Below are 24,567 nucleotides of genomic sequence, written 5' to 3' on the forward strand. Positions count from 1 at the left end.
CATGTAATGGAATTAAAACACCAGGGTCTTTTTGTGTGTGTGAGAGAGAGCTGGTTTGCATCAGCGTTTTGGAGTAGATACATAAATCTTTTTCTTTTTTTAAAAAAATTTTTACATCCCTGTGTAAAAATAGTTGGTGTTCTGAAAGTTGTAGACTGAGAGGATCTGGAAGCAAAAAAACCAAAAAACAAAACAAAAAAACCCTGGTAGCAATGAGCATTCCTAGAACCCAGATTTTGGATTCTAAATACCATTTCTCACTAAATGGAACCTGAACTTCTTAGAGAAATGGCTTATTCCAGGGAAAATAGAAGAGAAAGCTGGAATGTCTTGCATTAGGAAGTGAGGAAGTTCTTGGAAAATGATAAAAGGATACAGGATACTCTGTATATGACAGTGGTAGACACACATCATTAAACATTGATCAAAAGCCATAGAATATACAATGTCAAGATTGGACCTAGGTGTGAGCTATTGTCTTTGGGTGATAATAATATATCAGTTTAGGCTCATTGATTATAACAAGTGTATCACACCAGTATGGGTTTCTGATATTGAGGAAGGCTATATGTAGGTAGTGGGCAAATGTATATTGGGAAACTCTTTATTATTAATTCAATTTTGCTTTTTAATTTCTGCTAAAAAATAGCCTATTGAAAAAATGTTTCAGGAGATAAAAGTAATATATATATACACACATATATAGGAGCCTACTTGAAAGGGTTCCAGTGGACAAACCTGAGAGAATTTGAAAATAAAAATGAAGAGTGATGTGAGAGAGTAAGTCAGTTATACATGAGGTATACTGATATAAATAAATAAATGACTGGGAGAGAATGGAGAGCTCTCCCTATGAAAGAACATCAGCTCATAAATACAGAAGAATGATGGGTTTTGAAAGGCATCATGTTGTAATAATCATAGTAACAATGGTTTCAGTCAAAAACCATCCATGAATGATAAAACCAATGGGTGACAATTTGAAGAGGAACATAATATTTACAGTCTCAAAGGCTTCTCCCTGAAGTTATGTGTTAATAACAGAAGGGGAAAATTACACTTTACAGTAGAATAAGCTGGTAAACACAAGTTTAAAAGTGTTCCAAGTTAAGGTCACCAACATTGGTGCAATGTGTCCCCTGATGAATGCAGGGATGAAGACTTGATGCAAATATTCAGACAGAGGTTCTGACTTGGTGGGTCTGGAGGAGCCTGAGAATTGATATTGGAACCATCTCCCCAGAAGTTCAGCTGTTGTGATCCATTTCATAACTGACTTCTGGGCATGACATCCTTGTTACACTTGCCCTTCAAGCTCTGAACAAAGTTGTGCCTGCAAACTTCTAGGAAGTACCACAGCTACTCTTTCTTTCTGCATGAGTGTCTTTCTTCAATTTGGCAGAAATTCCCCTCTGCTTAGAAAACTTTCCGCACATTTTCAGAACTGCCCCCTACCTCTGTGTCTCCCCACTGTGGCCCCTCTGAAGCTCTCCTTGGTTACCTTTATGATTGTCTGTTTCTTTGGAATTCTGAGAGTTAATCATCAACTGAAGAAAGTCCACACGCGGCTGTAAGCAGAGAGAAATTTCTATGTTAGAAAGTTACTTGTTAAGTCATAGACAAATCAGGAGTGCAGTATTTAACCTCTTTCCTGAGAATATGGCCCCTTAAAAATTAGAATTCTGGCTAGTGTTACCTGAGATAATGAACTAACATTCACCTACAGACCTTGGAGAGCGTGATATTTCCCAGAGAGAAACCCAGCCATCAATCCAACTGCTTTCTGGTCCTCACTCCCTGGTCTTTGGTTTCTCTGGCTTTTTTTTTTTCCCCCCAAATGTTCCCCAAATCCCATATGCATTTTTTTTTATTGTAGTGGTTTTTGCCATACATTGACATGAATCAGCCATGGATTTACATGTGTTCCCCATCCCGATCCCCCCTCCCACCTCCCTCTCCATCCCATCCCTCTGGGTCTTCCCAGTGTACCAGCCCTGAGCACTTGTCTCTGGCTTTTGAAACAGCATTTTGGCCAGAGTTGCCTCTGGTCTCTCCTGTCACACCTGTTTTCTCAGGAAAAGTCCATGATTTTGATCCTTTTTTTCCTTCCAATTTTAATTCTTAATGAAAGCTCATACAAATTAATCCCCTCACATTTGCAAAGTTCATTGGCAGTGCTTTTGGAAGAATCTTCAAAGCCTTGACCCTCTCAAAACTCTACACAGTCTTCAGTGACATCCTGGGTACAAAACCCTCATCCCCCTGACCTGCAGACATCCTTGTGCTGGCCTCCAGGCTTCATGGAGGCAAACCTGTGTTAACCAGCTTGCAGCCTCAAGGCCCAGAGGATGCTTGCCCATGCCAGACTAGGAGAGGGCTCCAATTTAACATAGAATTCACTCCACCAGCTGCCTGATGGGGCTTTCCATTCATTACACAATCTATAAAATAGGAATCTTGGAATCAAAGTTATTCTTTACCAGTATAACATGTGGGGAAATTATAATATTGGTAAAACCATTCTCAAACAGTAATTGTTATCCTTTAACAGTTTATTGAATGAATGTGGTAACATTTTAAATTCAACAATATTTATGCAATGCATACTGATATGCATACTTACTATTAAATTTAAACAGCACTCTCTGACTCATTTTCTTATTTCTTCCCCAACCTCTACCTTTCTCATCCCTCCAAAATGATAAATTAATAACTCCCCAGTTCTAAAATCTATATTTCTCTACCTAACTTTTAAAAAATGAAGAGAAGTACACAAATCATATATACACAGGTTGTCAAATTTTCAAAACGTGAACACCCTCATGTAACCACCACCAGATTTTACCTTTTGATTATCTTTGAGGCGACTTTCTTTTATCCTTTTTATGGATCTTGTAAAAAAATTCACAACACTTTTTGGAAATACGGTGATATTTAATACTTCAAGGATTGGGATAAGGAATGGAAAGAGTACTATACAGAGAAGAGAAAGGAAAAGCGCAGTGAAAATTCAAAAATTACACAGCAAGTATAATTTGCTCTATCAATCAAGAAGATAACAGGGTCAGATACCAGAATCACTCCCTTTATGACCTTTGCTCAGACTTCCAAGCCAATGACTGAGCAAGGCCAAGTCCACTTACAGGGGTCATCACTATAGTAGTGAAATCAGTGGTCCCCTATGACTTTTGGAATGATCAAGGAAACAGAATTACATTCCTGAACTTCATAGTCTTTTGTCATTGGATTAGAGTCTCTTTGGATAAACCACACTATAATCTGCTACTCTAATTAACCATTTTGTGCAAAAAACAATTAAAGATATAAATAAAACCGTGTATGCCTTTCAACCACAATGGAATTAAATTAAAAGTCAATAACAAAAGTTGGGAAACTCACAAATACATGGAAATTAAAAAATACATGGAAATTAAACAATACACTCCTAAATAACCAATGAGTTGTATACTATATCAAAAATACAACCAGAAATTACTTTGAGATAAATAAAAACGAAGTCATTACTTATCAAAATGAATGGGATGTAGGAAAAATAGTGCTTATGGAAAAGTTATAAGGCTATAAATGTCTACTTTTAAAAAGAACAAAAATCTCAAGTCATGAACCTAACTTTTCACCCTAACTTAAGGAAAGAAGAAGAGCAAACTAAACCTAAAGTTAGAGTAAAGAAGAAAGTAATAAAGACAAGAGCAGAAACTAATGAAATAGGGAATAAAAATAATACAGATATTCGATGAAACCAAAAGCTGATTCTTTGAAATTTTAAGCTAGATTGACCAAAAAATAAAAAAGAGAGAGGAAAAAAAGCTCAAATATCTAGCATCACAATGACAGAGGAGACATTACTATTTACGTTAAAGTGAGAAAGAGCATAATGGAATACAAGGAACAAAGTTCACCAATAAATTAGATAACTTAGAGGAAGTGGAAAAATTCCTTAAAATACATGAAGTGAAGAAACTAACTAAAAAAGAAACACAATTTGAATTTCTTTATTAAAAATGATTAAACAGGAAGGTTGATTCCTCCGATTCCATACTTCTTTCTCAAGATTGCTTTGACTATTTGGGGTTTTTGTGTTTCCATACAAATTGTGAAATTATTTGTTCTAGTTCTGTGAAAAATACTGTTGGTACTTTGATAGGGATTGTGTTGAATCTATAGATTGCTTTGGGTAGTATACCTATTTTTATTATATTGATTCTTCCAAACAAAAAATGTGGTCTATTTTTCCACCTATTCGTGTTATCTCTGATTTCTTTCATCAGTGTTTTATAGTTTTCTGTATATACCTCTTTTGTTTCTTTTGGCAAATTTATGGTAAATTTATTCCTAAGTATTTTATTACTTTCATTGAAATGGTGAATGGAATTGTTTCCTTAATTTCTCTTCCTGATCTTTCATTGTTAGTGTATAGAAATGCAAGGGATTTCTTTTTTTTTTCCCCAACATGAACATATATGCATTTATGTGTTGATTATAAAAACGAAAACCTGGGATTAAAATCTACACTTACAAATGTTATAACAGAGTACAACTAGCTGTATACAGGAATATTATAAAACATGACTGATAATATTACTTCAGTAATAATGGTATTGTCTTCTTGTAGTTTATGGAATAATGGTAGAGCCTAAGGTCCAATGCTTTTAGAGTTTTTATTTTTCTTTTTTCTACAATTGTGCTTCTATTTTTTAATCTACTACTGATCCTGAGAGTTTTACCTGACAGCCATTAAAAATGATATGATTTAGTCTTCCACATTACTCTGAAATCTAACTTGGAAACAAATATTTCCTAAAAAGCAATTACATATTTCAGTGTTTATTATACTTGCTCTACATATGTTATAAAAGTTGAGTGCTTTATGCTAGAGAAGTTAATCTGAAATCATTTGTAGTTAAATTCATCATTCTCTGTACTTGTTAGAACAAGTAAAATGAAATGGTAGGAACATTAAAGGTAGAGCATTGTTATTTGGCAAACTATGAAAATTAACATTTACAAAGTACTTCACTGTGTTTATGTTTCATTATTGTTTAGCTATAATAAAGGTGGAAATGTGAAAATATTCCAGGTGGTTATATCTTCTTAAAAATTAATTTATTTATTTTAATTAGAAGTTAATTACTTTACAATATTGTAGTGGTTTGCCATACATTGACATGAAACAGCCATGGGTGTACATGTGTTCCCCATCCTGAACCCCTTCCTCCCACCTCATCCCTCAGGGTCATCCCAGTGGACCAGCCCTGAGCACCCTGTCTCACGCATCAAACCTGGACTGGAATGGGACCTAATGAAACTTAAAAGCTTTTGCACAACAAAGGAAACTATAAGCAAGGTGAAAAGACAGCCCTCAGATTGGGAGAAAATAATAGCAAATGAAGCAACAGACAAAGGATTAATCTCAAAAATATACAAGCAACTCCTGCAGCTCAACTCCAGAAAAATAAATGACCCAATCAAAAAAATGGGCCAAAGAACTAAACAGACATTTCTCCAAAGAAGACATACGGATGGCTAACAAACACATGAAAAGATGCTCAACATCACTCATTATCAGAGAAATGCAAATCAAAACCACAATGAGGTACCATTACACGCCAGTCAGGATGGCTGCTACCCAAAAGTTTACAAGCAATAAATGCTGGAGAGGGTGTGGAGAAAAGGGAACCCTCTTATACTGTTGGTGGGAATGCAAACTAGTATAGCCACTATGGAGAACAGTGTGGAGATTTCTTTAAAAGCTGGAAATAGAACTGCCATATGACCCAGCAATACCACTTCTGGGCATGCACACCGAGGAAACCAGATCTGAAAGAGACACCTGCACCCCAATGTTCATCGCAGCACTGTTTATAATAGCCAGGACATGGAAGCAACCTAGATGCCCATCAGCAGACGAATGGATGAGGAAGCTGTGGTACATATACACCATGGAATATTACTCAGCCATTAAAAAGAATTCATTTGAATGAGTTCTAATGAGATGGATGAACCTGGAGCCCATTATACAGAGCGAAGTAAGCCAGAAAGATAAAGAACATTACAGCATACTAATATATATGGGATTTAGAAAGATGGTAATGATAACCCTATATGCAAAACAGAAAAAGAGACACAGATGTACAGAACAGACTTTGGGACTCTGTGGGAGAAGGCGAGGGTGGGATGTTTCAAGAGAACAGCATCGAAACATGTATATTTCTATAGTGAAACAGATCACCAGCCCAGGTTGGATGCATGAGACAAGTGCTCAGGCCTGGTGCACTGGGAAGACCCAGAGGGATCGGGTAGAGAGGGAGGTGGGAGGGGGGACCGGGATGGGGAATACATGTAACTCCATGGCTGATTCATGTCAATGTATGACAAGACCCACTTCAATATTGTAAAGTAATTAGCCTCCAACTAATAAAAATAGATGAAAAAAAAAAAAACCTGGACTGGCGATCTATTTCACATATGATAATATACATGTTTCAATGCTATTCTCTCAAATCATCCTACCCTCGCCTCCTCCCACAGAGTCCAAAAGTCTATTCTTTACATCTGTGTCCCTTCTGCTGTCTTGCATATAGGGTCATTGTCACCATCTTTCTAAATTCCATATATATGTGTTAATATACTGTATTGGTGTTTTTATTTCTGACTTCACTCTGTATAATAGGCTCTAGTTTCATCCACCTCATTAGAACTGATTCAAATACATTCTTTTTAATAGCCGAGTAATAGGAATACAAGGGATTTCTGTGTATTAATTTTATATCCTGCAACTTTACTATATTCATTGACTAGCTCTAGTAATTTTCTGATGGTATCTTTAGGGTTTTCTATGTAGAGGATCATGTCATCTGCCAACAGTGAGAGCTGTATTTTTTCTTTTCCAGTCTGGATTCCTTTTATCTTTTTTTCTCTGATTGCTGTTGCTAGGACTTTCAAAACTATGTTGAACAGCAGAGGTAAGAGGGGGAACCCTTGTCTTGTTCCTGATTTTAGAGGAAATGCTTTCAAATCAATCTTGAGAAAGAAGAATGGAACTGGAGGAATCAACCTTCCTGACTTCAGACTATACTACAAAGCTACCGTCATCAAGACAGTATGGTACTGGCACAAAGACAGAAATATAGATGAACTGAACAAAATACCAGAATACCAGACCACCTGACCTGTATCCTGAGAAACCTGTATGCAGGTCAGGAAGCAACAGCCAGAACTGGACATGGAACAACAGACTGGTTTCAAATAGGAAAAGAAGTACGTCAAGGCTGTATATTGTCACCCTGCTTATTTAACTTATATGCAGAGTACCTCATGAGTAATGCTGGGCTGGAGGAAGCACAAGTTGGAATCAAGACTGCCAGGAGAAATATCAATAGCCTCAGATATGCAGATAACACCACCCTTATGGCAGAAAGTAAAGAAGAACTAAAGAGCTTCTTGATGAAAGTGAAAGAGGAGAGTGAAAAGGTTGGTTTAAAGCTCAACATTCAGAAAACTAAGATCATGGCATCCAGTCCCATCACTTTATGGCAAATAGATGGGGAAACAGTGACTGACTTTATTTTTCTGGGCTCCAAAATCACTGCAGATGGTGACTGCAGCCATGAAATTAAAAGATGCTTACTCCTTGGAAGGAAAGTTATGACCAACCTAGACAGCATATTAAAAAGCAGAGATGTTACTTCGCCAACAAAGGTCTGTCTAGTCAAGGCTATGGTTTTCCTGTGGTCATGTATGGATGTGAGAGTTGGACTATAAAGAAAGCTGAGTGCTAAAGAATTGATGCTTTTGAACTGTGGTGTTGGAGAAGACTCTTGAGAGTCCCTTGGACTGCAAGGAGATCCAACCAGTCCATCTTAAAGGAGATCAGTCCTGGGTGTTCATTGGAAGGACTGATGTTGAAGCTGAAACTCCAATACTTTGGCCACATCATGCGAAGAATTGACTCATTGGAAAAGACCCTGATGCTGGGAAAGATTGAGGGCAGGAGGAGAAGGGGGAGACAGAGGATGAGATGGTTGGATGGCATCACTGACTCAATGGACATGAGTTTGAGTAAACTCTGGGAGTTGGTGATGGACAGGGAGGCCTGGTGTGCTGCGGCTCATGGAGTCGCAAAGAGTCAGACATGACTGAGCAACTGAACTGAACTGAACAAAATAGAATGTCCAGAGATAAATCCATGCACCTATAGACACATTATCTTTGACAAAGGAGACAAAAATATACAATGGAGAAAAGTCAGTCTCTTCAACATGTGGTCCTGGGAAAACTGGTAAACTACATGTAAAAGAATGAAACTAGAACACTTTCTAACACCATACACAAAAATAAGATGGATTAAAAGCCTATACCAGAAACTATAAAACTCCTATAAGAAAACTCAGGCAGAACACACTCTGACATAAATCACATCAAGATCCTCTATGATCCACCTCCCAGGGTAATGGAAATAAAAACTAAAATAAATGAATGAGATCTAATTAAACTTAAAAGCTTTTGCACAATGAAGGAAACAAGCATGGTGAAAGGACAGCCCTCAGAATGGGAGAAAATAATAGCAAACAAAACAACTGACAAAGAATTAATTTCCAAAATATACAAGCAACTCATGCAGTTCAATACCAGAAAAATAAACACCCAGTCAAAAAGTGCACAATAGACCTGAACAGACTTTTAACCAAAGAGGACACACAGATGGCTAATAAACACATGAAAAGATGTTCAGTTTCACACATTATTAGAGAAATGCAAATCAAAATCACGCTCACACTAGTGTATCATCTCACACTAGTCAGAATGGCCATCATCAAAATGTCTACAAACAATAAATGCTGAAGAGGGTGTGGAGAAAAGGGAAACCTCTTACAGTGTTGGTGAAAATGCAAACTGGTACAGCCACTATGAAGAAAAGTGTGGAGATTCCTTAAAAACCTGGGAATAAAACTGCCATATGACCCAACAATCCCACTGCTGGGCATACACCCCAAGGAATCCAGAATTGAAAGAGACACATGTACCCAATGTACTGCTGCACTATTTACAATAGCTAGGACATGGAAGGAACCTAGATGTCCATTGGCAGATGAACAGATAAGCAAGTAGCAGTACATGTACACAATGGAATATTACTCAGTTATAAAAAAAGGAATGCATTTGAGTCAGTTCCAGTGAGATGGATGAACCTAGAGTCTATTATACAAAGTGAAGTAAGTCAGAAAGAAAAGACAAATACTGTATATTAACGCACATACATTGAATTTAGAAAGACGGTGCCGATGATCCTACCTGCAGCACAGCAAAGAGACACAGATCTAAAGTGAAGACTTTTGGACTCAGTGGGGAAAGGTGAGGGTGGGATGATTTGAGAGAACAGCATTGAAACATGTACATTACCATATGTAAAACAGATGACCAGTGCAAGTTCAATGCATGAAGCAGGGAGCCCAAAGCCAGTACTCAGGGATAACCCAGAGGGACAGAGGGGGAGGGAGGTGGGAGGGGGTTCAGGATGGAGGGGACACAGGTAAAACTGTGGCTGATTCATGCTGATGTATGGCAAAAGTCATCACAATATTGGAAAGGACTTATCCTCCAGTTAAAATAATTAATTAGAAAAATTATTAAAAAGAAACTACTCAAAAAGAAAGAGACGATGTGAAGAGACCTATAAGAAATACAAAGTTTGATTTGGTAATCAAGAAACAACCCACAATTTGACAATGAAAAGCTTAGGTTCTGATGGCTTTAATGCTGAATACTACTCAAATAATTGCAGAATTAATACCAAATTTTCACTAACTCATCCAGTAAATAGAAAATGATAGAACACTTTGAAAGTCATTCTGCAGGGCCAGTATTAACCCAGAGTGAGAAACAGACTAAGATATAACAGGAAAAGAAAACTATAGACCAATATATCTTATGACCATGGATACACAAATCCTCAACAAAATACTAGCACACTGAATCTACCAACATATAAAAAGATGCATACATCATATATAAGTGCACTTTATTCCAGGAATGCAAGGTTGTATAATATGCCATTTCAACAGAATAATAAACAATGACTACATGATGATCTGATAGATGCATATGAAGCATGTGACAAAATCTAATACCCGCTTGTGATAAAAGCTCTCAACAAACAGGAACAGAAGGGACTTTCATCAGCCTGATAAAAGGAATCTATGAAAAAAACATAGGTAACACTAATATTTAATAGTGAATGCTTTTCTCTAAGATTAAGAATAAGACAAGGAAGTCTTTTTCCACCATTTCTACCCAAAACTGTACCTGACATTCTAACAAGAAGTAATTAGTCAAGAAAATTAAACAAAATAAATCCATTCAGGAAATGAAGACTAAAACTCATCAGATAACATGATCTTGTATACAGGGAATCCTAAGGAAGCCACTAAAAGCCTATTAGAAAAATAAAGAAGTTCAGCAGGGTTTCAAGATACAAGATCAAAATACAAAATCAATTGTATTTCTAAACATTTCAATAAATAATATGAAAGTGACATTAAGAAAACAATTCCACTTACAATAACATCAAAAAGAATAGAATAAGTAGGAATAAAGACATGTAAAATTTACACCCTGAAAACCACAAAACCTTGTTGAACTAAATTAAAGAAGATGTAAGTAAATGAAAAATATGCCATGTTCATGAATCAGAACGTTTACATTGTCAAGATGGCACATCAACAGATACAAGACATTCCCTATCAGAACCCTAGCTGGCCTCTTTGAAGAAACTCTCTTAGCTTAAATTCAAGGGGCTCATAGAAGACAAAGCATTCCTGAAAAAAACAATAAAGTTACAAGACTCACCTTTCCTGATTTTAAAACTTAACATAAATCAAGGCAATATGGTACTGGCCTAAGGATGAACATACAGATTGATGGAATAGAAGTTTGAGTCCAGAAATAAACCCACATGCCTGTGGTCAACTGAACACTGAAAATGTTTCCAAGACCATTCAATGGGGACAAAATAGTCTTTTCAACAAGTGGTGCTGAGACAACTGGATAGCTATAAGCATATTGCACCAGGAGTATTGATTTAAGTAATAGCTGAAATTTATACCTTTTGACTACCATCATCCAATTCTTCTATCTCCCAAACTCTGTCTCTGGAAACCAAAAATCTGACATTTTTTTTGATGAGTTTGGATTTCTTCTTTTGATTCATCATGTAAGTATTTGCCTTTCTCTGTCTGACTTTTCTCACTGGGCATAATGCCCTCCATTGAGGTCCAGCCACATTGCTGCAAATGGCAGGATTTCCTTCCTTTTCATGGCTGAATCATATTCTGTTGTGTGTGTGTGTGTGTGTGTACACCACATTTTCCCTATCCATTTATCCATCGATGGACACTTAGTTGTAAATACCATTGAATTGTACATTTTAAGTGGGTAAATTGATGGTATGTGAATTATATCTCAATAAACCTGTGAAAAAGAAGGAAGGAAGAGAGAAAGAAAGAATGAGAAGGAAGGAGAGAGGGAGGGAGGAATACAGAAAAAGAAATGTAGTAGGATACTTACCTATTGAGAGAAGAAATGGGTTGAGGATACTAAATCTTAAGAGCTTCTGGACATTCTCCACAAAGGGATCTTGTGAGTTGCCAAGGGAATCAATATTCACTCCAAATGATGTGCTAGTAATTACATCCATGCTGTAGGCCCCGAAGACGCTGAGTAGAGAAAGACAGACACAGACAGTTAAAATTGGGACCAGCTGACTATCCATATCCAACACAGTCAACAAGAAAATTATATAAAATCAGATGCCCAGGCAAGACAGGTCAAGAGCCATACTCTCTCAGAACCACCTGCTGGATCATGGAAGACTTTCTGCTACTCTCACTCACTCCTGAGGTGTGTATGAGGTGTGGATGATGTAACTGCCCCTGTGCTGGGGGGATGGGGACACTCAAGCAAGCGAGACACCCCCACCACCAAACTCAAGGAGCTCAGTCACAGGATAGAACCCATAATCTGACAAAGTACAGTAGTGTGCTTGAGTATGGGCAATGAAAGGTGTATACGGACTGTGTCTGAGCACAGCAAAGGGAGTAAATTCACTCTTCCTGGGGAGTCAAGAAAGGGGACATTGATCTGGGTCTCACCTCACCACAGAACCTGTACTCAGAGCTGATTCTCCTTTAGGGCAAAACCAGAGTTGATATACAATATCACATTAGTTTCAGGTGTAGAAGAGCGATTTTAAATTTGTATAGATTATGCCCCATTTAAAATTATTATTAAATATTGAATTCATTCCTGTTATGTACAATCTATCCTTGTAGCACAATTATATGTTGCAATTTATACCTTTTAATCCTCTATCCTATCTTGCACTCCCCTTCCTACTCCCCACTGATGACCATCAGTTTGTTTTCTACATCTGTGAGTCTGTTTTGGTTTTGTATATTGATATTTACTCATTTTATTTTAAGATTCCACATATACATGATAACATGTGATACTTGTCATTCTCTGTCTAACTTATTTCACTTAGCATAATACCCTTTAGGTCCATGTATGGTATTGTAATGGTACAATTTCATTCTTTTTCATGGCTCAGTAATATTTATTGGGTGTATGTGTGCACATGTATACATGCACACATATGCCACATCTTCATCCTTTCAACTGTTGGTGGATACTTAGGTTGCTTCCATATCTTAGCTATTGTAAATAATGCTGATGTAAACATGTAAGTTTTCAAATTAGTATATTTATATTCACTGGATATATACCCAGGGTGGAATTGCTGTATCATATGAAAGTGCTCAGGCTTCCCAGGTCTCTCAGTAGTAAGTAAAGAATCTGCCTGCAATGCAGGAGATTTGGGTTTGATCCCTGTGTCAGGAAGATCCCCTGGAGAAGGGAATGGCTACCCACTCTAGTATTCCTGCCTGGGAAATCCCATGGACAGAGGAGCCTGGTGGGCTACAGCTCATGGGGTTGCAAAGACCCGGACAGGACTGAGCAACAGAGCACACACATAATAGTTCTCTTTCTAGTTTTTGGAGAAACCTCCATATGGTTTCCCACAGTGGCTACATCAATTTACATGTCCACCAACCTTATACCAGGGTTCCCTTTTCTCCACATCCTCACCAACATTTGCTATTTGTAAACTTTCTGATGATAGTAATTGTTACAGGTGTTGGGTGATTTTGTGATTTTGATTTGCATTTCTCTGATGATTTGCAGTGTTGAGCATCTTTTCAACTGTATACCTTCCATGGAAGAAATGTCTATTAGGATCTTATGCCCATTCTTCATTAGGTTGTTTGCTTTTCAGATTTTGAGTTGTATGAGACATTTATATATTTTTATTAGACATTTATATGAAAATATTTTTATATATTTTCTTTGAGACATTTATATATTATATATTATAAATATATGTAGATATATTTTTGTATGAGACATTTATATGTATATATATTCTTGAAACATATATATGAGGCATTTATATATATCAAAAATATACAAGATGATATTAACCTCTTATCATCATATCATTTGCAAATATTTTCTCTAATCCAATCATCAGGTTGTCTTTTCATCTTATTAATAATTTACTTTGCTGTGCAAAAGATTTTTAAGTTTAATTGGGCACCATTTGTTTATTTATTTATTTATTTGTTTGTTTATTTTTGCTCTTGTTTTCTTTGCCTTAAGAGTCAAATCCAAAAATGTTCAGTTATGATTTATGTCAAAGAGCATTCTGCCTATTGTTTCTTCTATGTTTTTATGGTTTCCAGTCTTACAATCAGGTCTTTAGTCCAATTTTGAGTTTGTTTTTGAATAGGATGTGAGAAAATGTTTCAATTTCATTCTTTTGCATGTAGCTGTCCAGTTTTCCCAACACACTTATTGAAAAGGCTGTCTTTAGTCCATTGTTTATTCTTGTCTCCTTTATCATAGATTAATTGACTACAAGTGTATGGGTTTATTTTGGGGTTCTTAATTTTATTCAATTGATATGTGTCTCTTTTGTGCCCATACTCTCTAAAATCAGGAACAAGACAAGGATGCCCACTCTCACCCCTTCTATTCAATGTAGTATTGGAAACCCTAGCCACACAAATCAGACAAGAAAAAGAAATAAAAGGCATCCAAATTGGAAGGGAACATGTAAAACTATCACTATTTGCAGATGAAATAATATTTTATATGGGCAACCCTAAAGTTCTACAAAACACTAAAATAAATGAATTCAGTAAAGTGGCGGGTCCATGATTAATATGCAGAAATCTGTTGCTTTTCTATACAATAATAAAAGACTATCAGAAAGAGAAAATAATAAAATAATAAAAAATAATAAAATAATAATAAAAATAAAATCACATCAAAAATAATAAAATACCTAGGAATAAACTTAATCAGGGAAGTGAAAGACCTATACTATGAAAACTATAAAACAATGAAGGAAATTGAAGATGATACAAAGAAATGGAAAGATATCACATGTACATGGAAAGGAATAATTAATGTTGCTAAAATGTCCATATTACCCAAATAATCTATAGATCTAATGCAATCCCTATCAAAACACCTGTGTTACTTTTCACAGAACTAGAACAACAAATAAGTTCTAGTTTATATGGAACCATACAGGATCATAAATAGCCAAAGCAATCTTGAAAAAAAGGAACAAAGATGGAGGCATCATGCTCCCTGACTTAAGACCAAATTGTGTATTTTTGTCTCCCAGAATATCCAAGGTGACAGTTAACCCTGGCTCATGTATACAGATTGCAGCCATGAAATTAAAAGGCACTTACTCCTTGGAAGGAAGGTTATGACCAACCTAGATAGCATATTAAAAAGCAGAGACATTACTTTGCCAACAAAGGTCCATCTAGTCAAGGCTATGGTTTTTCCAGTGATCATGTATGGATGTGAGAGTTGGACTGTGAAGAAAGCTGAACGCCGAAAAATTGTTGCTTTTGAACTGTGATGTTGGAGAAGACTCTTGGACTGCAAGGAGATCCAACCAGTCCATCCTAAAGGAGATCAGTCCTGGGTGTTCATTGGAAGGACTGATGCTGAAGCTGAAACTCCAGTACTTTGGCCACCTCATGTGAAGAGTTGAATTATTGGATAAGACCCTGATGCTGGGAGGGATTGGGGGCAGGAGGAGAAGGGGACGACAGAGGATGAGATGGTTGGATGGCATCACCGACTCGATGGACATGGGTCTGAGTAAACTCTGGGAGTTGGTGATGGACAGGGAGGCCTGGAGTGCTGAGATTCATGGGGTCGCAAAGAGTCGGACACAACTGAGTGACTGAACTGAACTTAACATGTATACAGAAGATACCTTCTGATAGTTTCATGAGCCACCACTCATTCTCGGGTGGCCAGGCAGTTGGAGTTTTAAGACCATACACCTTCTTCTATTTGGTCACTAGAGTGACTCAGCAGTAGGAATTTGGCTCCAAGGCAGGAAACACATGTGGAGCTCAGAGGACCAGCAGCTTCACCCCTACTTACTTTTTTATGTCAACGGACGTGCCTTTCTCTGCTTCCTTCCTCAGGTTCCTCACCAACACATCTCCATACTGTCTAATGATAGGGAACATCTAGACACAAAACACAACAGTGCGGGAAGTTAAATGTGGAAACTCAAGTTTTAGAAGGACCTGGTTTTCAGGGGCATGGAGCCATAAGTGACATTTTACTCTGAATCTGACGATGTCTCTTCTAGGATGTGAAGATAAAAACCACTTTAGGAAACTCAAATTTGTCACACCAGTCCTTGGACAAGGATATGAATTTATTTTCTACCTTATTCTTTAAGTTGCTCATGGAAAACCCTCTTCTTTTCTTACCTCCTTAAGCTTCCCACTGGTGAAGGTTGGAGACAGCAATGTCCGTATTCTCTTCCATTTTTCATCCTCAGCCACAGTGATGGCATTTTTCATAACTCCCAATGGACCAAAAACCTAGAGTTGAAAGCAAAACACGTTTTATCCTACCTAAGTTTTGGAAGTCTCAACAGTTGTGGAAAATTTGTTAATAGTTTGGGAACAATGTATTCAACAAATATTTAGTGACTGTCTACTTAGTACCAGGCCCTATGCTAGATGCACAATAACCATTTATCCTGAGTGTCTAGTTTCCTGTGAAGGTGGTAGACATTTGGCCACTTGATGTGTTTCCAGCCTTCATATTCCAATCTCCTTTAAATGCAAATGACCATGTAGTACAGAAAGGGTTCTTCCAGGGGATAGAAGGGAATAAGATAGAGTTCATCTTCCTGGGCTATGCAGAGAAGAAATGGATTGGTGACAGCCAGCCAGATAGCCTTGGCAGACTGCATTTTGCCTCAGATTACTTCTGTATTTATATATATTTAGAGACTGACCAACTGGAAAAAGGAATGTGCTGACATGGTGGGGGCTTTTTAGTACTATCTACACAAAAGATTAGGAATCTATTTGCTATTCTGAAAAAATTACTCAGTGATACGGAAAACATTTTCCCCTACATCCCCCCACCGCCCCCCTGCCCCAGAATAGAAGGGTAAAGAAGATAACTCTGTTTCTCAGCTTGGGACAGGCTTATGAAGCCAACCGGTTTTAAAATTTTCTCAATCTTTCAAACTTATATTTTGTTTTAAAATGGATACTTCCAACACTCATTCATGACAAAACTCACAAACGAGAAGGACAAATTTCTTTAGCTTGATAAAGAGCACCTACAAAAAACCCTACAGCTAACATCACTTTAATGATGAAATACTAAGGTGACATCACCAAGATGGCAGAGTAGGAAACTCCAGCCTTTGTTGTCTCACAATTAGACAGCTCACAGTAAATGAAAGTAGGTAAAAAAAAAAAGCATCAGCAATATAACAGAGCACACTTGAAAATAACTTGCAGAAAGAGTAAGGAGAATAGCTACATTTTGTTTGCATCATCCCTTCCCCTAGGCCAGCACTGCTCAGCATCAAGAGGAAATTCCCCAGCCTGAGACATTTTCCCTTGCTGGGAAAAAAAAAAAAAGAGAGACAACCTCATATATTACACGAAACCTAACATAAAGAAAAACAACACAAAAAAACCCTAGCATAAAATGGATCATAGACTTAAATGTAAAACATAAAATGATTTAATGTTTAGGAAAAAAATAGGAGAAAATCTTCAGGGCCTAGGGGTAGGTCAGGATATTTTGGACTTGACAACAAAGGCAAAATCCATAAAAGAGAAAATTGATAAATATTCATCAAAATTTAAAGAACGATGTTTGCTAAAGACCTTGATAATAGGAAAAAGCAAGCTACAAGCCATGACTATAAAAGAATAGTAAAAGGGAGCCTTGGAGGGATAGAACAGTTCTATCCATTGATTGTAGTGGTAACTACACAAATCTACATCTAGGACACATTTTCATAGAGCAAAACATACACAAATGAGTGAACATGAAACTGATGAAATCAGAATAAGCTCCATGAATAGTATAAATGTCAATTTTCTGCTTTGAAATTGTATTCTAATTAATCAATATATTGCCATTGGAGGAATCAGGATGAAAGGTACATGACATGCAGCCTCTCCATATTTTTCTCTTTTGACAACATCCTGTAAATTTATAATATATTTCAAAATGCGTATCTAATAAATAAATTTTAAAGTTAAAGAAAATGGATGCCTACCCTCCGGTTTGTGAAGACAGAATAACATTCTTTCACCAGTACTGTTTTGATCACGTCTGGATCTGTGATAACCAACAGGGGCTGTTTACCTTCAAAAATCCTGTGTAGGGAAAACAGAATTGATTAAACTTAATGAGCCATTTCTGCAGGTGAAACCACACCTGGAAGTCCAGATGTTCATCCTAACATTACTTAATCTATCCTCTTAAGGTCATAGTTAAAACTACCCTGAAAACATTATTAATTGTGGGTGGTAGGGATATGGGTATTTCCTATACCATTCTCCATAGTATGTATAGGTTTAAATATTTCATTATCAAAAAGGAAGTTATCTTAGTAAATAGTTGAAGTAAATTATCTGAAAATTAAAAAATAATTAAGGAGAGTCCATCTACTCAGTCATTTTTGAAGATATACCCAAAGCATGAAAATGCATATAATATTAGATGAAAACTATTGACACATTGATTATAAATAGGTAACAAAATATCTACAAATGGAGGGAGATTTGGAATGCTCCACAAGTGACAGTGGGATTATGAAAGATTTTTTGCCCTATTTTCTAAAATTTGCTTACTAGTTTATAATTTTGAGGAAATATTTTACATATTGAGATATTCTTGGTAGCATTAAGTTTAGGATAATTTGAACAAAAGGACAAAGAGAAAAAAACTTTCAGAGGAGTCTATATAATTCATTTGCTAAATATTTTCTTTTCATTACATGGGTCCCGTAATGGGACCCCTAATGGGCCTCAGGCTCCATGTAGGTAACATCTCTCAGCAGCACGACAGGCCCACGTTAGACCCACCTATCACACAAAGCTGACTCCTCAGATGTGACAAGTCACTGTCTGACCTGATCTCCTGACTGTCAGGATAGTTGTTCACAGAATGAGCCACTGGCAAGAGGTTTACCCTGAGTTATTTACACTGTCTTCTGACATTTTGGTTTCACTATCAACCACTTGCAATGGTTGGAACGAATTGGAAGATTTTCTATGCGTTCCCTATTCCTCCTTTAACTTCACAGAAGAATTTCAAATGGTTTTGTGATTACATATAAAAATTTCAGAGAAATACTTCACTTACTTCTGCCCATTTCTAAAAGCTGTTCTAAAAATCAGAGGGTGTAAGAGGGTGTCAAGAGCATTTAGTGCTGAAGCAGTGACAGGAGGGATTGAGGAGGCACTTAATCTGCTCTTCCACCTTATTACTCGGACAATTCCCTTCTTCCCATTATGGTTTTGCAACAACACTTGGGTGGAGGAGAGATAGTGGTTTGGGGTGACCCCTGATATTCATGATGTCACTCCAGCCTTAATAATTTCTCTCACTAACAGTTACAATCAGATTTTTGAACCCACCTCAGATCATATCAATTTGGTGTACTGATGAGTGGGGTCAAAGTCTGTATTTATAACAAGTTCTCCCAGGTGGTCCTCACTCACATCCAACATGAGAATCATTTTCTAAAGAGAGAGCTAAGATCCACCATGAAAAAGGGACTCCATCGAGAGCTCACTAGTACTAAATGTTGGAGGGGCAGCTGGAGTTGGGCCAGGGGTGTCCTAGTACTATGTATTCTTTCCACTCAACCAGGTTGATTTTGGGGGCCATAACAACTCACAGGGTCCCATGGTTTCTGAGGGCCTTATGAGAGAAGATGAAGAGGTCTAGACAGGTAGACCCTCTGCCACTTGCTTTTGGCAAAGAAGCCCCACAAGACACCCCTCCCTCTGCTCAGCAAACTTCCAACAGCTCCTAAAGCCCACCGGACACACTCTGGGTCAGATATGTATACCCTGCATCTCCTCAAGGCCAGAGAAAAACAGTAGACAAAGCAATCATTGAGTACAATTCTATCAGAAAATTTTACCTGAAAATTAAAAAACCAAAACTCCATACTTGTAGAAAAAGTAAAAAGCTGAGCAGTAACGATTTCCCATTATGTTTACCGATAACCCCCATCTCTTTTTCCAAAGGACATATTAAGGCCAAAATTTAAATAAAGGGCTTTGGGTTTTAATTAGAAGAGAATCATGTGATCATACAGGGGGTTTTTAGACCTTATTTTACAAACCCATAGGAGTACTCATAGAGCTGCCTCATTCTTCTGGAGCAGGAATAAATATCCTTATACAGATTTACTTATGCATGTGTGCAACTATATCCCTGAAATAAATTCTCAGCAATGGAATAACTAGGTCAAAAGAGAAGTGCAGACCTTTGGTCCAGGATGGTGGAGTAGAAGGATGTGTGCTCCTCTCCTGTGAGAGTACCAAATTTGCAATTAGCTACAATTAGCTATTGAAAACCATTGACAGGAGGATACTAGAACCCACCAACAAAAAGTACCCACATCCAAAGACAAAGAAGAAGCCACAGCAAAAAGGTAGGAGGGACACAATTACAATAAAATCAAATCTTATACCTGCCAGGTGGGTGACCCACAGACAGGAGAACAATAATACCAAAGAAGTTCTCACACTGTTGTCAAGGTTCTGAACCCAACATCAGGCTTCCCAGCCTGGGGATCCAACAAAGGGATTTCTTGGGAATCCCCAGGGAATCTGGCCTTGAGTGCCAGTGAGATTTGATTATAGGACTTCTAGAGGACCGGGGGATACAGAGACTCTAGTTTTGGAGAGCACAAACAAAATTTTGTGTACGCCAAGACCCCCAGAGAAGCAGTGGCCCCACAGGAGACTGAACCAAAACTACCTGCTAGTGTTGGAGGGCCTCCTGTGGAGGAATGGGTTGGCAGGGGCTCACCACAGGACAGGGGCACTGGAAGGTCCCCTTTGGCATAAACCCTCTTGGAGGTCACCATTAACCCTACCATAGAGCCTGTAGACTCCAGGGCTGGGTCACCTCAAGCCAAACAACCACCAGGTAGGGAGTGCAACTTCACCCATCAGCAGATAATTGGGATAAAGCTATACTGAGCAAGGCCCTGCCCACCAGAGCAAGACCCAGTTTTTCCCATTGCCAGGCCCTCCCATTAAGAAGCTTACACAAGCCTCTTAGCCTCAGCCATCAGAGGGAAGACAGAAGAAGTAAGAAGAAGCACAGTCTTCCAGCAGCTAAAACAAAAACCATATTACAGAAAGTTAATCATGATGTGAAAAGATGCTCAATATCGCTAATTATTAGAGAAGTGCAAATCAAAACTACACTGAGATATCACCTCATACTGGTCAGGATGGCCCTTATCAAAAAGTCTACAAACAATAAATGCTGGAGAGGGCATGGAGAAAAGGGAACGCTCTTGCACTGTTGGTGCGAATGTAAATTGATACAGCCACTATGGAAGACGGTATGGAGATTCCTTAAAAAACTAGGAATAAAGCCACCACATGACCCAGCAATCCCACTCCTAGGCATATACCCTGAGGAAACCAAAATTGAAAAAGACACATGTATCCCATTGTTCACTGCAGCACTATTTACAATAGCTAGAACATGGAAGCAACCTACATGTCCATTGACAGATGAATGGATAAAGTTGTGGTACATATACACAATGGAATATTACTCAGCCATAAAAAGGAATGCCTTTGAGTCAGTTCTAATGAGGTGGATGAACTAGAATCTATCATACAGAGTGAAGTAAGTCAGAAAGAGAAAGATAAATATCATACACTAATGCATATACATGGAATCCAGAAAAATGGTACTGAAGAATTTATTCACAGGGTAGCAATGGAGAAACAGACATAGAAAATAGATTTATGGACATGGGGAGAGGGGAAGAGAGGGTGAGATGTATGGAAAGAGTAACATGGAAACTAACATTACCGTCTGTAAAATAGATGGCCAATGAGAATTTTCTGTATGGCTCAGGAAACTCAAATAGGGGCTCTGTATCAATCTAAAGGGGTGGGATGGGGAGGGAGCTGGGAGGAGGGTTCAGGAGGGAGGGGATATGTGTATACTTAACGGCTGATTCATGTTGAGGTTTGACAGAAAACAACAAAATTCTGTAAAGCAATTATCCTTCAATTTAAAAAAATTTAAAAAATTAATTTAACTGGGAGTCCAGGACATCTATGCTACTGAACTTGCCTATGGAACCACCACCAAGGATGCTACAAGGGAAACCAAAATGCTAAATAACCTCTGGAACTGCAGAAGTCCATCCATGTTGCTACTCAGGACAGAGCCAGAGCCTCTAACACCTTGTCATGAAGACTGAGAGCATGCTCACAGCTGCTGTGTGCACAATGACTGTCCGGGTCTGTGTTGAGCTGCTGAAGCTGTTGGACTGACTGATGCCATGATTTCTTGTACTAGTGCTGCCCCAACAGATAGCCAGTTGTCTGTGCTTGTCTATCTCAATTATTGTTCTCTGAGACTCTACCAGGAGTAAATAAAAAGTGATTCTCCCTTTCTTCAAAAAAAAGAAAGAAAGAAAGTTAATCATGATGAAAAAGCAGAAAGCTATGTTCCAGATGAAGGGACAAGATAAAACCCCAGAAAAACAACTAAATGGAGATAGGCAACCTTCCAGAAAAAGAATTCAGAACAATGATATTGAAAATGATCCAGGATCTTGGGAAAAGAATGGAGGCAAAGATTGCGAAGATGCAAGAAATGCTTATTAAAACCTGGAAGAACTGAAGAACAAACAGAGATGAATAACACTCTGTTGCTCCTGCTGCTGCTAAGTCGCTTCAGTCGTGTCCGACTCTGTGCAACCCCATAGACAGCAGCCCACCAGGCTCCCCTGTCCCTGAGATTCTCCAAGGCAAGAACACTGGAATAACACACTAGAAGGAATTAATAGCAGAATGACTGAGGCAGAAGAACGGATAAATGACCTGGAGGACAGAATGGTGGAAATCTCTGCTGCAGAACAGAGTATAAAAAAAAGAATGAAAAGAAATGAAGACAGCCTAAGAGACTTCTGGGACAACTTTAAACATACCAACATTCATATTATAGGGGTCTCAGAAAGAGAAGAGAGAAAGAAAGGGCCTGAGAAAATATTTGAAGAGAAAACAGCTGAAAGCTTCCCTAACATGGGAAAGGAAATAGTCAACCAAGTCCAGGAAGCACAGAGAGTCCCGAGCAGGATAAACCCAAGGAGGAACACACCAAGACACACAGGAATCAAACTGACAAAAATTAAAGACAGAGATAAAACATTAAAAGAACAAGGGGAAAATGACAACTAACACACAAACAAACTCTCATGACTATCAGCAGATTTCTCAACAGAAACTCTACAAGCCGAAGGGAATGGCACGATATATTTAAAGTGATGAAAGGGAAGAAACTACAACCAAGAATACTCTACCCAGAAAGACTCTCCTTCAGATTTGATGGAGAAATCAAAAGCTTTCCAGTCAAACAAAAGTTAAGAGAACTCAGCACCACCAAACCAGCTTTACAACAAATGCTAAAGGAACTTCTCTAGGCAGGAAACGCAAGAGAAGGAAAAGACCTACAGAAAATAAAACCAAAACAGTTAAGAAAACGGTAATAGAATAATTCATATCCATCATTACCTTAAATGTAATGGATTACATTAAATGTAAATGGATTAAATGCACCAACCAAAAGACATAGACTGGCCAGGTGGATGAAAACATATGCATGTATGTACTTCCACTTAACTGCATTACTCTGCTTGACTCCCCCCCAAATTGTATGTAATTGTTTTATATTGTTAAGTTAATCATGTTCCCATTATGGCTTGCAATTGTAATTATCTTTTATTTTTGTCTGACTATTGATTGTGAAAACTGATAAACACATTTTACTATTGTGATTATGATACTATTACTCACTTAATAACACTATATCATGACTGGTCAACAGAAAAATAATAGAACTCTATATCACCAAAGCTAGGATCTAATAGAAAAACCTGTAATCACTTGTTAAAATCCAGACACATCCCAGAATTATCTTGAAACTTTTTGAAAAATACAAATGCTCAGGTATTGCTTTTTTTCCTCCAGAGCTCCACATATGGTTCTAATAAGCAGTCATGTTTAAAAACAACTATATGATGATCTTTTGCTTTTAGCTAGTTTATTTCACTTTTTCTATTTCATATTCAGTGCTCCCATTTCATTTAGTTTATGTTCTCCAATTTCTCCATCTCTTCCTTTTTTGATGTTCTTTCTTGAACCTTTATCAAGTGTAGTAGAAAAGCTTTTGTATACTATATATAAATATGTATAATATATATTTTAGAAAACCTATGAATTTTTGCCTAACTAAAAAAAGTATGACATTTCAATTCTACCTGTTTGACAGTATGAATAGAATGCTATATTTCTAATTAAAAAATAGATATGCAACAAGCAACAAAGGTTTATGGTATAGAATAGGGAACTATAGTCAATATCTTATAATAACCTATGATGGAAAATAATTTCAAAAATAGTATATGTGTATCTGTATAATCAAATCACCTTGTGTTCACTTGAAACATTGTAAGTCAACTCTACTTCAATAAAATACATATACTTAAAAAAGAGAGAGAATCATGTGAGAAAGGGTCATAAAATGCATTTATAGGCACATATTAGAATGTTTTGGAATAATGCATTTTATGCAACAATTTAAGGCAACCTAAGGAGAGATAAAATGGAAAAGGGGGGAAAGAGTGAGACACTGACAGAAAGTGATGCGAGGAGTCCCTGGGTGTCAAAGTCTGGAGAAAAGTGATGACCTGTGACTCTCCAGGCCTGATTCAGACTATGGACTTGCATACCTGGTGGCCTCTAGGATCTCTGGCCAAATAAGTCTCCACAGCTTTACAGCAAATGACTTCATTCCAAGAAGCTCTGGACTGAGGGCCCTCCATACCAAGTGGGGAGGGAGAGTAGCTAATGA

The 24,567-nt window shown here is 37.6% G+C and overlaps 1 protein-coding gene across 1 annotated transcript in view; it reads right to left on the reverse strand.

Annotated features, from left to right (window-relative positions):
- LOC110126139 (cytochrome P450 3A24) overlaps window positions 1-24,567 on the reverse strand; it is a 56,879-nt gene that overhangs the window by 14,405 nt on the left and 17,907 nt on the right. Inside the window, exons 4-9 of the mRNA XM_070460350.1 lie at window positions 17,717-17,816; window positions 15,891-16,004; window positions 15,553-15,641; window positions 11,584-11,732; window positions 2,846-2,973; window positions 1,502-1,568 (exon numbers count right to left, since the gene is read on the reverse strand). Of these exons, the coding sequence (XP_070316451.1) occupies window positions 1,502-1,568; window positions 2,846-2,973; window positions 11,584-11,732; window positions 15,553-15,641; window positions 15,891-16,004; window positions 17,717-17,816 (647 nt within the window). The remainder of the gene's footprint in view (window positions 1-1,501; window positions 1,569-2,845; window positions 2,974-11,583; window positions 11,733-15,552; window positions 15,642-15,890; window positions 16,005-17,716; window positions 17,817-24,567) is intronic.

This window comes from Odocoileus virginianus, chromosome 33 (genome assembly GCF_023699985.2).
Source record: "Odocoileus virginianus isolate 20LAN1187 ecotype Illinois chromosome 33, Ovbor_1.2, whole genome shotgun sequence".
Taxonomy (NCBI): domain Eukaryota; kingdom Metazoa; phylum Chordata; class Mammalia; order Artiodactyla; family Cervidae; genus Odocoileus; species Odocoileus virginianus.